The sequence below is a fragment of the Carcharodon carcharias genome, chromosome 4 (genome assembly GCF_017639515.1).
Source record: "Carcharodon carcharias isolate sCarCar2 chromosome 4, sCarCar2.pri, whole genome shotgun sequence".
In the NCBI taxonomy this organism is placed as follows: Eukaryota; Metazoa; Chordata; class Chondrichthyes; order Lamniformes; family Lamnidae; genus Carcharodon; species Carcharodon carcharias.
Genome location: NC_054470.1, coordinates 105,450,741 through 105,465,425, shown reverse-complemented (window position 1 = coordinate 105,465,425; position 14,685 = coordinate 105,450,741). Strand labels below are relative to the sequence as shown.

At 44.0% G+C, this 14,685-nt stretch overlaps 1 protein-coding gene across 3 annotated transcripts in view; it reads right to left on the bottom strand.

The window, feature by feature from the left end:
- The window catches only part of LOC121277075 (phospholipid-transporting ATPase ABCA1-like), a 164,167-nt gene that overhangs the window by 30,993 nt on the left and 118,489 nt on the right, over positions 1 to 14,685 (bottom strand). For all 3 annotated transcript variants that reach the window (XM_041186029.1, XM_041186030.1, XM_041186031.1), the window contains 9 exons: positions 12,999 to 13,118; positions 11,533 to 11,681; positions 10,431 to 10,555; positions 8,359 to 8,457; positions 6,316 to 6,505; positions 5,177 to 5,271; positions 4,976 to 5,008; positions 1,942 to 2,047; positions 364 to 438 (listed from right to left, as the gene is read on the bottom strand). In XM_041186029.1, coding sequence (XP_041041963.1) covers positions 364 to 438; positions 1,942 to 2,047; positions 4,976 to 5,008; positions 5,177 to 5,271; positions 6,316 to 6,505; positions 8,359 to 8,457; positions 10,431 to 10,555; positions 11,533 to 11,681; positions 12,999 to 13,118 — 992 coding nt within the window. The remainder of the gene's footprint in view (positions 1 to 363; positions 439 to 1,941; positions 2,048 to 4,975; positions 5,009 to 5,176; positions 5,272 to 6,315; positions 6,506 to 8,358; positions 8,458 to 10,430; positions 10,556 to 11,532; positions 11,682 to 12,998; positions 13,119 to 14,685) is intronic.

Genomic DNA, 14,685 nt, shown 5'->3' with positions numbered 1-14,685 from the left:
GATTCATGTTGTAAAAGTTGAACCTGATTGTATTTTTGTAATGGTGATTTTGAAATGGTTCGAAATGTTTTTGAAGATTTATGAATAAAGTATATTTTTGCAAAAAAAAATACAGTTAGAATGTGTACTGACGCTGGTTATAAAAAGTAGAAGCGTGCACTCTGTTCCGCACACTTATATCAGTTACCTCCAGGAGCACAAAAACACATACAATTAAAGTAAAATAGCAAATTCCAATGTTGTTCCCTATTTCCACACTCAAAAGCAAAGGATTATTAGATTGGGAAAGGAGCACTGGATTTAAAAATGCTCAGCTGACAGGAATGCTGGGCCATCACCAAGTCCTAACAGGTCAAGCCTTACCTTCACATTATCTTTTGTGTCTAATCCGGACATAAACTTCGGGAGTTGGCTCATAAAGCGGTCAGAGGCACTGCCCTGGAGGATTAAGAGTACAACATTTAATAGATCTTTGCTGTGCAAATAACGTCAGTCAGGTTCACTCTTCAGTGGGATGCAGGAGTAAATGCCAGCTCTTATCCACAGTAATACATAATATGCAGCGTACAGATCATGTAACGTAAGACATTAGTGGTGGCTCCTTGGGGGTGGGGTGGGCATTACAAGGCTCTGAATGCTAGAGGTTTGAGTGACACAATGAATCCCAGATGCAAAGGCTGATCAGTATCTGAGTTCTGAGAATACCATAGCCTATATATCTAAGTATTAGATAAGTTTATTAATTTAATTCTTGGCTTGATAGCCTTCATATTATTCACACATCAGGTAATAGTTTAACTTGTTTACAAGAACATTATTCAAACGTGAGGCAGTACTGAAGCATATCACAATTTTTTAATTCTCCCAATAGTTTGAAGTTGGAAACATTGTATTAAATGTATGCATTCTCCTTTTTTTCATTTGTTAATGGGATGTGGATGTTACTGTTATGGCCAGCATTTGTTGCTCGTCCCTAATTGCCCTTGAGAAGGTGGTGGTGGGCTGTCTTCTTGAACCGCAGCAGTCCCTGTGGTGTAGGTCCACCCACGATGCTGCTAGGGAGTTCCAGGATTTTGATCCAACAGCCATGAAGGAACGGTGACATATTTCCAAGTGAGGTTAGTGTGTAACTTATAGGGGAATTTGAAGGTGATGGTATATTCCCCTGTATCTGCTACCCTTGTTCTTCTCGGTGGTAGAGTTTGTTGATTTTGGCAGGTGCTGTTACAGGAGCTATGACAACGGTGCAGGGATATTTTGCCATTAGGCAAACTGAAACAACCAGTGTAGCAGTTACTTTTAATTTTATTCTTGATATGGGCATTACTAGCAAGGTTGGAGTTTTTGACCATTCTTGATACCCTGTGATGATCGTGGTGGGCCGTCCTCTTCAAGCGCTTTAAGTGAAGTGGTCAAGAAAATCACGCTTTGCTTCAAATATTCTTGGGGAGCTAGAGGTGGGCAATAACTGCTGGCCTTGCCAATGATGCCCAGGTCTTGAGAATGAAGGCAAGCATTGCATTCAGTCCATGCAATTTGTGCAAAGGGGTTGAGCTTTATAGCACTAACGCTCAATGCCACCGTGTCGTCCAGTTCTCCTCTCGGTTTCCAGTCTGAGTCTCATGGTGAAGAACGGAGGGAAGCACAGGGGGGAGGCTGTGGTGTCCCCAAGCAGGGGGAGGGAAGATTAATTCTGACAGTATTTCATGTCTTCTCGAAATGTCTAAAGGACTACTGCTGAAAACCTGGGAACATGCTGCCAGGTAGCAGATGTGAATGTCCTGGGGGACTAAAGAACTGGAACAATTTACCTCAGAAACAGAACTACTGTTTGTAAGACTGGTTTGTGCTGATCAAAAGGTTTTGTTTTGATATTATTATGATGCAAAATGATATCAAGATTATATCACAAGATATTTGACTAGAAAATCTAGTACTGACCCGAGTCAATTCAAGTGTCTTCTTTAACTGGAGTATGGCTTGAGAGATCTCTTCTCCTGGTGGTAGTAACTGAGAGCCTTCCCCGCCTAGCGAAAATCCTCCATACCTAGAGGACAAGAGCAAATAAGTGGCTGGTTCTCTACTTGTCAAAGCGGAAATATCTTTGTCACAACAGGCTGTAGGAACACCGTGCTACATGGAGACCCAATAATCCTCAAATATCATTAGCTGGTAGTCTATTGAGATGCTGCTGTAGTGGTAATGTCACTGGGCTAGTAATCTAGAGATCCTGGCTAACGCTTGGGGACATGGGCTCAAATCCCACCAGCTGGTGGAATATAAAGCAAGTCTCTGTGATAGTCATCATTCCAACTATCATTGATAGGTGTAAATCCTAAATGGTTCACAATATCCTTTAGGGAAGGGAATCTGCCATCCTTACCAGGTTTGGCCTACATGGGACTCCAGAACAAAAGGATAACTGTTAAATGCCCTCTGAAATGGCCCAGCAAGGCACTCAGTTGAAGGGCAATTAGGGATGATAAGCAAACACTGGGCCTTGCCAGTAATGCCCACATTCCATGAAAGAATAAAAACTGACTTTGGGTACAAGTATGTTTGATGGTGGCACAGAGGAGTTTCACCCAGTCCTTCAGCTAGTGGCATTTCTTTTTTTAACTTGAGTAACCACTCAAATCTGAATTCGCCACTTTCCTCTTATCCGATGTATCTTATGGCCTGAATATTTCCCTCATCGGGCAGACAAAGCGGGAGCGGGTGGGGACAGGTGGGGAGCGGACTGTCGCCTGCAATCGGTTCGGTGCTGTGATTTCACGCGGGCAGACTAATTAAAGCCTGCCCTGTGTGGATTACGAGTGGCAGCGTTAAGCGTTACCTGTGCGGGCGGAGGGAAAGCGGGCCTGGCGCGCAGTTTGCACATGCGCGCAAAAGAGCACTTCAATCTCTCTGAGTCACGGAGCTGCCTTAGGGAGATTGAAGCGCTTTTTAATAAAATAAATAAAGACAGTAAAAACTTAATGGAACAAGTCCCCTCATATGACTGTCACATGAGATGAGACATGTTTTTAATTTCAAAATAATGTTTTTATTTAATTTGTATTATCTTCAGGAAACCTCATCCCGCTCGTTAGGTTGGACGGGCAGTGTAAATTTCAAGTTAATGAGCTAATTAATGGCCTTAATAAGTCTTTCAATTATTGGCGGGTGGGCAGCCGACTCTGGCATGCGCCCGCCAAACGAAGTATTGGGTGAGTGAGCAATGATGTCAGGATGCACGCTCGACGTCATCGCATGTCAAATTACATTCGTGCATGTCTGGTGCACGCCCGCACTCCGAATGTAAAATTCTGGCCTATGAAACACTTTACGGAAGTAATGCATTGGGGCTGTATCTTTTATATATCCGCTCTTTGGATGCGAGTATCACTGGCAAATGATTTATTGCCCATCCCAGCTGTCCTAGCAAAGGTGATGATGAGCTGCCTTCTTGAACACCCTCAGCCCATGTTGTATTGGTGCACCTACAGTGCTGTTGGGAGGGGGACATCCAGGATTTTTACCCAGAGACAGTAAAGGAACAAATAATGCGTATATAGGTTTGAACTTTTGTGCAGTAATGCTTAGTGAGTTGACATAAAAGGACTTAAGGGCCCAATAGGCCCAAGTGCATGCAGGCTGTCCGACACCTTCCCTGTCCCCCGTAAAGTATCAGAGAAAGCGGGGGCAGGCAGTTAAGCAGCAGGAGAGCCACCTGCTGGATTTTATGTGCACCCCCTGCCTTCAAACCTACTGGAGATGGAGCATAAAATCCAGCCAAGAGTTAATGAGCAGAATTCAATGGAGCCAACAGGATCTTACCCATTAGCTGGACAGCCAACAAGTGCCCCACACCACCTACTTTCGAGAAGGCCCACCGTATTAAATGCCAATTAGGCACTTACATGGGCAACAGTGGGTCTTCCCCAGAATCAAGGACCCTGGGGGCTAAAGTCCCACCCCCTCCAGAGCTGCCGGCCAATCAGACGGCCAATGGCCACAGGTGAATGATGGCTAGAGGAGAGGGTTGCGGGGTGGAGGTCACGGGTGAGGGGAGTAGGCAGCAAGGGCAATGGGGTGGCTCTCGCGGAGCCCCCTCCTTCCTGATGCTGAGACCCTCAATCAAGAACTTAAGGGCCTCAACTGATGAAGGGGCAGAAGGTCACCCACGGGCCTTCCCACCCTGGATTAATTGAGGCAGAGGCAGGAAGGCGGCGCGGTCCCCAACCGTCATCCTTCCATCCGATTAAATGCTTCCTTTCACCAACCTCACCTCAGGGATGGGCATTAAATACTGCCCAACATTTCAGATTGATGCTCTTTCAGGTTCTGATGAAAGGTCATTAACCTGAAATGTCAACTCAGTTTTTCTCTCCCCACAGGTTCTGCCAGACCTACGGAGTATTTCCAGCACTTTCTGGTTTTAATTCAGATTTCCAGCACCTGCAGTATTTTATCCTTAGTTGGGAGCCATTGTCTGACTTGGGGGAAGGTGGCAACTTGAAAATGAGGTCGACTATAAAAATAACATAATTTGACAAATGTGGAGGCAGCCTGCCATGCTAAAAGTTATTGCCATTACACATGTCTTCTTGAGCACATCACTAACAACGTGATCCGGTAACGTGATGGAATTGTCACACAAAAGGCAGTAATGAAAACTGCTGAAAGCAAGAACCACAGACCAACAATGAACAGCCTGGAAAGACTGAAGAACTAACTATAATGTTTCACAAATATAGCTGACAATTCCAATACACCCAAATACATTTGCATCCTGTGGGACGGGCTTTTGCACAGTATGGTTTTCGAAGGAGTGATAACCAAGTGATAAAAGGATACCATGCGAGTCCAACTATTACTCTACTACATGGTCACTTCAGAACAAACTTTGCTTTACTCCCCCAAAATTATTCTGTAAGTTCTGAAAACATTACCAGTTGAGAGGCAGAACAAGATAAATTACTTATTAACCTACCTGAATTCGTTCACCCACATTTTGTTCTTTAAACTGTTAAAAACAAACCATAATAAAGAATTGAAACACTTGGCACGTGAAGGCAAACACAAATTAAACGCGAAACACTCCCAATTGAAAGCCCAGTTGCAATTTTTTTGCTTTTTCCCCACTACATTACATCAGTGACAACATTCCAATTTTAAATGATTTTCACTTTACCTTCTCCCAATGATTTGTGCATAAGTTTTCACAAGGTAATCTGACACGTTCCTGCCTGACAGGTTCTGCAGGATGTCTGTAGAGTTCAATTTAATCTAGAAAGGGAAGGAAGAAAAATAGTTGATGTTTTCAACGATTCCAAAGTTGCTGATTATATGCCTATACCATTTTTAGGGTGTTATATTTATTCCCCTTCATTTTAAATATAACAAAAGCCCTGACGCTAATGTTAAAAGTTACTTGTTAAGCAAGTAATGATGTTGTTCCCTTTGAAATTTGCGGCTCTGTCCTGATGAGTGCAAGGTGAAAAGCTTTGACAGAATACCTCTTTTAACAGCAATATTCAAGTTCTGAAGCCACTGTTGCAATGCAGGAAATGTGGCAATTTGCACACAGCAAACTCCTACAAACAGCAATGCCCTAATGACCTGATAATACGTTTTTTTTTGTATGATGTTGATTGATGGATAAATATTGGTCAGGGCATTAGGGGATAACTCCTCCATTCTTCTTTGAAATAGTGCTAATGGGATCTTTTACATCCACCTCTGGGGGCAGACAGGGTCTTGGTTTAACATCTCATCCAAAAGATGGAGCTTCCAACCATGCAGTAATATTCATCCAGCTGCGTGTGGCTGGAATTACATAAAATGCAGGAAAGATGAATCTTCACATAGGTACAATTCTAGATGTGTGTTACGCACCAGTTTGGACAATGCTGGTGTAAAATCAGGACCATAGTCACATCAATGCAGCCAGTACAGCAAATCTTATGGGATAAAAAGTAGCATGTTACTTATACTGTTGCGGGTGAAGGAAGACATTGATGTTTCTTGTGAAAGATTTTTTCTCACCAAAATGCTCCTCTCCTTTTTGTTACTCTAAAAAGTGTAACTGCGCAATTTCAAGCATTCTTGCCTGACCTAATGATATCATGTGACTGCACAATAGGTAAAAATTAGCTGATTATTTGAGGCTTTTCATTTGCAGACGTATCACTTATGCAAGCCATATTTAGATTCAGTTGAAGCTGTGTGATCATTAAGTCAATCAATGTGTTTAAGCCACAACAGCTCAAAAAATACCAGACATGTATCTGGCTGTTACAGTACTGTAAACAAAATGGCTCATTCTCAGACCTGAGGAGGAGGAAGTCCACCAGCGGCTGCAGGGCAGTCAGGGAGCATCTTCTTTACCGCGTTATCACTACACCGACACGACGGGGAAGGATTATCCATTGTCCAGTTTCCATCAAGGAAGACGTCCATTATAGAATCCGAAACAGAAGGAGTTATCCATTCTTCAACTGTAGGCTCACAGGGATTATTCCTAAGACGAGCACAAACCAAAGACACAGCCATTTATCTCCACGTCCCATTCTTCAAACATATAGCACAGATTAATCCCATGGGCAAAACTTATACCTCGGCAGGCGGATGAGCGCCTGACCTGCTTGAGTGTAAAATGACGCGTGTTGATGTTGGGCAAGTGTCCCAACATCAATGCGCAGCAACATTTCGTTCGGTGGGCACGCGCTGTAGTCGACAGCGCGCCCGCTGACAATTAATGGGCCTGTTAAGGCCATTAAAGAACCAATGAAATAGAATTTTTCGCTGCCCTTTCAACCTAATGGTAGGCGGGCAGGCGCAAATGCCAAGCGGTCTTTGCACTTTTTAGGAAACCTCATCCACGTGCGGGATGAGGTTTCCTAAAGCAAATAAAAACAAAATAAAAAATTTAAAATTGAATTAATAACATGTCCCTGCTCAGTGATAGAGTCACATGAGGAGACATGTTTCATAACATTTTTAATTTCTTTATTTTTTTTTAAACTCTTCATCTCCATGAGCCAGCTCTGTACCTCAGGGAGATTTTCAAGTGCTCACTTGTGCGCATGCGTGAAGTTCGCGCTCGCACTGATGACCCTTTAATGACCCTCTGAGGGAAGAAATTCTCCTCATCTCTATCTTAAATAGGAGACCTCTTATTTTTAAACTGTGCCCTCTAGTTCTACATTCTCCCATGAGAGGAAACATTGTCCCAGCATCTATCCTGTCAAGTTCCCCCAGAATCTTGTATGTTTCAATAAGACCACTTCTTATTCTTCGAAACACCAGTGAGTATAGGCCCAATCTGCTCAACCATTCCTCATAAGACAAACCCCTTCATCCCAGGAATCAGCCCAATAAACTTTCCCTGAACTTCTTCCAATGCAACCCATATCCTTCCTTAAGCAAGGAGATCAATACCGTACACAGTAATCTAGGTGTGGTCTCACCATTGCCCTGTACAGCTAGAGCTGTACTCCATTTCCCTGCAATAATGGCCAACATCCCTCTGTACTGCAGCATTCTGCAGTCTCTCTCCATTGAAATAATATTCTGATTTTCTATTCTTCCTGCCAAAGTGGACAACCTCATATTTTCCTACTTTATACCCCATCTGTCAATTTTTTACACACTCACTTAACCTATTACTCCCTTTGCAGACTCATTGCATCCTCCTCATATCTTCCTTTCCTACCTATCTTTGTATCATCAGCAAATTTGGCTAAAATATGGTTGGTCCCTTTATCCAAGTTGTTAATATAGATTGTAAATAGTTGAGGCCCCAGAACTAATCCCTGTGGGCTCTCCACTAATCACAGTTTGCCTACCTGAAAATGATCCACTTGTCCCAACTCTCTGTTTCCTGTTAGTTAGCCATTCTTGGTCCCCCTTCATCCATTCTGTTTGTTACATTCTCAAAGAACTCCAATAAATTTGTCAAACATGATTTCCCTTTCACAAAGCCACGTTGACTCTGCCTAATTGTACTATGAGTTTCTAAATGTCCTGTTCCTATCCCCTTAATAACGGATTCTAGCATTTTTCCAGTGACAGATGTTAGACTAATTGGCCTGTAGTTTCCTGCTTTCTGTCTCCTCCTTTCTTGAGTAGTGGTGTGACCTTAAAGTTTTCCAATACACTTGGACTTTTCCAGGATCTAGGGAATTTGTGTAGGGCAGTAGCTTTCAAGGCACGCTATTGTGGGAGGTGGGCTGTACTTGAAAATGGCTGCAACATATGACCTTCAGTAACTGAGTCAAAGCCAAATTTGAACTGTTTTTAGACTCTCGCTCCACGTGAAGTCCAACAGGTGCATTAAGGATACATTTTTTTTTTAATCGGCAATGTACTTACCAAATAGGGTTCCCTTTCATACACCGAGTGCCAAATCCTGGTTTATTAACAAGAGAGTCAAGCAGTTTTTTCGTGTTCTCATTTCCAGGGGCATCATTACTGTGAAGAGATTATACAGGAAGATTAATTACCTCTAATCAAGATGTGCCTGCAGTAGACACAGTGTCACCAAAATCTATCTTATCCCTTTTATAACTTTATCATGCCATTTCTTGTGTCCCTTTACCAATTCTCCTCTTCCATTTGATTGGCTAGGTCTTCGATTTCAAACATGCAGGGATCAATATCACCGGTGTGTAGAAGGGGAATGTGCCCAGGGCTGCTCTCCATTACTGTCTTAGTGAGCATGTGCATGATTATGTCTGATTAGTAGGAGGGCCTGTTGACATGCAACTTGTGTGTCTGCCTACTGCCAGTGACAAAATCACCCCTTTCCTGTAACATTTCTGCCCGTTGCCATTTTAACTGGGCTGTTTGTTTCTTTTTGGCAGCTAAGACACCTGGCTTGTAATGCAGGCACATTTAGGGTGCTATGATGTCATTAGGATAGTATTTTAACTGCTGACTGATCAGAGAACTGTTGTAGGGTGGCCGAGATGTGCTATTAATGTTAGAGTTGATCTGCAGACACTTCTTGGGTGGAAGCATCAAGTTTATTTACAATATTCTCAGCAGCAACTACACGTGTGCTTTCAACTCCAACTCTATCTCTACACTGACTGTGGCGGTAACCCCACGCTACTTTCCTATTGGTTACTATAGATCATGTGATCTTCCAGAACACATATCATTCTTAAAGGTACATTGCACACTAAATAAAACCATAATTACTACAAGAACCTTCCACGGACACCCCACTCAGTGAAACCTGCCAAGCAAGAAGCGGAGTAGCTAAAATTGTTAAAATGTCAACTCATCTATGTACTAGTGTTTCTTCAGGCCTCACAAGGAAAGTCCGGGCCTCTGCTATCCTGCGATTCCCCTTACATTCTCCTGGGGAAGATGGTGTCATTGTAGTGATGTTACTAGACTAGAAATCCAAAGGCCTTGGCTAACACTCTGAGGATACTGGTTCAAATCCAACCATCCCTGCACCCCCACAACCACATGAGCTGGAGGAATTTAAATTCAATGAATAAAAGCTAGTCTCAGCAATGGTGACCATGAAACTTATCATTGATTGTCATAAAAACCCAACTAGTTCTAATACCCATTAGGGAAGGAAAACTGCTGGCCTTACCTGGCCTGGTCTACATGTGACTCCAGACCCACAGCAATGTGGTTCACTCTCAACTGCCCCCTGAAATGCCCTAGCAAGTCACTCAGTTCAAGGGCAATTAGGGCTAGGCAACAAATGCTGAGCCTTGCTGATGATGCCCACATCCTATGAAAGAATGAATTTTTAAAAACCACCAGCAACCCCCATTCCGCCCATGAGACCCTTCTCCTGCAACTTGCCTGTCACTGATCTCTCTTTCAGGCACCTAGCTGGATGTCTGAATGTAAACAAGTCCCAAGAGATAAAACAGCCCAGGCCTCAAATTAATGTCATATGGGAGGGCGAAGGAGGTTGCTGCCCATGCAGCCCAATGCCTGGCCAGCTAAACTCTATTCCCTTTCCCAGAACCCTGATGTCCTTAGCACAAGTTTGCTAAGTTTGGAAGGATTAGCCAATATAGTCCCAGCTCTGAAGAAAGGTAATACAGACTCGAAGCATTGACTCTGTTTCTCTCTCCACAGATGCTGTCAGACCTGCTGAGTTTTTTCCAGCGTTTTCTGCTTTTATTACAGATGATTAATCAGGCAGAAGTTTGACTTAATGTTTCAAGTGTTTTGGAACAGCAGGGTGTAAGCTAATAGAGAAAGTGTCTATGAGAAACCAATATTGGGATCATGAAGGAGGATTTATCCCCACTTAATTCTTCACAGCTGTTGTTTTGTTTGACAAGCCATTGTCCGCCATAAACACACTGCGCACCAGTGACCACAGCAATGGTTCTTCTTGATCTCGCTTTAACCTTTCCCTTTGTTTTGCTGTAATGAGTTGTGGCTGGCCATAATTGAAGGCGTACCTAATGAAAGTGTACTGCTCATCATACATCCAGGGGTGCAGCTCCAAGCTGGGATATTTACCAAACGGGGGCACAATCAGGCTGAACACCAGTGCTATGCACACAAACACAGCAGGCAGGACAATCTGGAAAACAGGAAAGGGCACAGAATTTCTTCAGACTAATGCAAAAACCAGGTTGCATGATTATACACTACCGAACAATATTGCATGGAAGCTGCATTAGTGCTGCACTGCCTCTCCCCCTCCTCCCTGTGCTGAGAGAATGAGCTCTTTCCGCTTGACAACAGGACCCAATGAAGGCAGGGGTGCCAGTGATGATGGAACTTGGAGCTGAACAAGAGCCCAGAATTGGAGGAGCGCAGAAATCTCAGAGGTTGTAGGAATGGAGAAGGTGACAGAGGCAGGACAGGTCTTAGTACAAGTCGGTTCAGTGTGGCAGCCTCTTGATGCTCCTAACAATGTTGCATGTTGTGGAGGCGCAGGCTTCCCTTGCCCACCTAGGAATGTTAATATGATTGTCATGGTGTGTGGTAAATGGGTGCACCTGAAAATGTCCTTCGACAGATCAATCAGGCCCTTACTCCTGTTTACACCTCTACTAGGCCTCACCTGCCCTGCTAACTGCATTCTAACACTGGAAAGGCTATGGAAGTTAACAGGCCCCTGAATAGAACAATCACACAGGCTGCGGTTGGGCAATCTCAACACAATGGCCAATAGCACAGAAGTGGCCCTAATTCGGTAATTTTATTTGAAGAAGCCAGAAGAGTGAGCAATGTGAACATTAATGCCCTACTGAGGTTGGAGTTGAGGCAGAAGTCTACAAAAAAATACAGGGCCTGCCGATGTTCAACGCTCGGCGGCTGAGATGGGATTTAATTACAAAGAGTTATAAAGATGTGTAATCGACTAGTTTGATACCCATTGCCAATCATCAATTAATTTGCAGACTTGTCCCCCTGAAGTAACAAGGCCACACAGTCCCTATAATGCTACCTGGGTCCAAAAACTGAGCTGATTTCACCATTCGCAGTAATGCAGTGAGGCTGGGTTTTGAATCTGCCCTACCATCAGTTGTCTTGACTGTGGCTAAGTCTCACCTGAGCAAAGATTCCTTTCCTGCTGCGCTTGGCATAAATCAGTCTCTTCCAGAACAATGCCACAAACTGTTGCCGAAAAAGATTCCAGCCCCTGACTGAGTAAGATCCTTTCCCATCCATCCCACTCAGCAAGTCCGTTTCCCGGGCCTCTGCAAACAAGAACAATTGTTTTTACTCATTGTGCACCTTTAACTGCACGCCAAGGTCAAAAAAAAGCAATCCAAGTATTCACCAGATAAATCAATGATCTTGAAGCACAGAAAATAAAATCAGCACCAATAAAGTGCATGTAAGAACGTCTGATAAATAAAAACTTGCATTTGTATGGTGCCTTTTACATCACAGGACATCCTACAGTGCTTTACAGCCAATGAAGTGTCGTTACTGTTATAATGTAGGGAGATGCAATAATTTGCGCACAGCAAGTTTTCACAAACAGCAATATGATAATGATCAGATAATCTGAGTTAGTGATGTTGGCTGACCGATAAAGGTACTGGCTGTGGAATTTTTAATGCCCACCCGAGTGGACTGACAATGGCTTGGTTTAACATCTCATCTGAAAGACGGCACCTCCTGCAGTACTGCATTGAACATTATGAGCGGTTTGAAGAGAGTGGATAGGGAGGAACTGAGAACATTTTTTTCCCTAAATTCAATCTGCTACAAAGCTACTGGATAGATCAACATCAGCAATGGGCTTTTCATGGTTTCATTTTCAATCTGTTCTTTGCACTTAATTTCTGTAATCACCAGAAAATAAGGAGCCGAGAGTTAACAGCCATGGACAAGTATGCTGCATAATCGTACCAATGAAGGAACTTCATGATGACTGAATTATAGAGTTAGCATTGTTCAAAAGTTTGAGCTCCTGATCTAAATACGCACCAATGTCACACTGCTCTGTCAGCTCCCTCCCAAGACAGAAGTACCTGGACAGATATTTGGGATACTACCACAATCCTAGCCATTTGCAGGTGATGGCACCTTTAAATTAACATGAAGGTAACGAAATGTACACAGTAAAGTAAAAACCCACTGGCTAGCTCTTCAAAGGGCCAGAATAGGCCAAATGGCCATCTTCCATGTAGCACTATTCAAAGACATCCACAGTTTTCCAGATAAAACCATGGTCCATTTTCTGCAGGAAACAAAACCCTGGATCTCTCCCACTGTACTTTAAATATATCTGCTGCTTCAATGGTGCTGCTGCTGCTTTCAAATTTACTTTTGATGTTCCCATCTATGTGTCTAATAGAATCCAAGTGATCCATGGTAGCGATATTAGCAGGAAATCCCAGTGCTGCAGAGCTTCCCTCAGCTTCAGTGCTCTACACTCACGGTCAGCACTGCTTGCGGGAAGCTCTGCCCTTGTACACCTTATAACAGTGCAAGTGGTAATGCGCCTTTGGTTTAAGGCAGACGCGCAGGCCACAATGCGTATCATTTGCCAACTCCACGCTTACCTGGATCACCATCGGAGTCATTGACATCAGCAGCATCGTCATCATCAGTAAACGGTCTCAGGCAACTCTGCCTGTCCACAAACCTTGATCTCCTGTTTCGGCAGGCTGGAATCAGGCCATCTGAAATGAAACCACATTTACTGGTTAGATCAGCGTTGAACAAGCAAGATCCAATACACAAGCCAGCATTTCTTTTTAAGAAATCAGAAGTGCTAATAGATGTGACTGAGTGGGTCACTAGTGTTTGGTTTCTTGTTGAGGATGCATTCAAGGACTTTACCTTGACCAAGCACTATGCATGGCAAAATGTTTGCAGTCATTACGCCTAACCTTATGCAGGCCAGTTAACTCAGTTGGCTAGACGGCCGGTTAGTGGTTCAGAATAATGCCAATAGTATGGGTTCAATTCCCGTTCTGGCTGAGGTAAACTTGGGACCTGCCTCCTTGCCCTGTCCCTTAGAGTGGACGGCACTGGCAAACCGCCACTGACAAAAAAAAACTCCTAAGAAAACAGCTCAGGATGATGTATTGACAATGGGATAAGGGCCTGCTCTAAGGCAGGGAACACATGAATAGAGTCATACAGGTCTACAGCACAGAAAAAAAGCCCTTCCCCCATCGAGTCTGCGCCAGTCAAACAAGTATCTAACCGTCCTAATCTCATTTTCCAGCCCATAACCTTGTATGCTCTGACAAGTGCACATCCAAATACTTAATTGTTATGAGGGTTCCTGCCTCTACCGCCCTTTCAGGCAGTGAGTCCCAGATTCCCACCACGCTCTGGGTGAAAAAATTCTTCCTCACAACCCCTCTAAACCTCCTGCCCCTTACCTTAAATCTATGTCCCCTGATTATTTATCTCTCCACCAAGGGGAAAAGTTCCTTCCTGTCTACCCTATCTACGCCCTTAACCTTAGAAAATAGAGCTTATAGATATTTAGATATAGAGGGTGCTGGTGAAAAGTGACTGAAGCATTCTGGGAGAAGTCAGCACAGTCACCACGACTCAGGAGGGAATCGAGGAGAAGGACTCTTGCACTCAACATTTGAAAAAGAGTGCAGATCTTGAATGCAGGTTAGTTGAAAAAGAGCGCGGAGATTGAAAATAAAAGAAGGGGAAGCTGAAGAGGAGCGGCCAGCGTGTGAGTGGCCCAGTGAAGCAGTGGAGCTTTGAGGCTTTGGCTCGAGAGGCTTCGGCGAGCAGAGGCTGAGGACCAGCTTGCTCCCAGTGGGTAGGGCCAGGTAAAGTCCTTTAAGTAAATTAGGAGTAAGTAATGGAGGCAGCAGTTGGGACAGTCGAGTGCTCCAAATGCAGCATGTGGGATGTCATGGACAGCACAAATGTCCCTGATGACTACACCTGCAAAAGGTACATCCAGCTGCAGCTCCTGAGAAGCCGAGTTAGGGAACAGGAGCTGGATGAACTTCGGATCATACGGGAGGCAGAGGCAGTAATAGACAGGAGTTTCAGGGAGACAGTCACCCCTAAAAGTCAGGAGGCAGGCAGCTGGGTGAATGTCAGGAGAGGGAAAGGGAATAGACAGAAAGAGAAGAGCACTCCTGTGGCCGTTCCCATCAACAATAGGTATACGGTTTTGGATACTGTTGGTGGGGACGACCTACCAGGGACAAGTTGTCGTGGTCGCGTCTCTGGCACCGAGGCTGGACCCTCAGCTCAGAAAGGAGG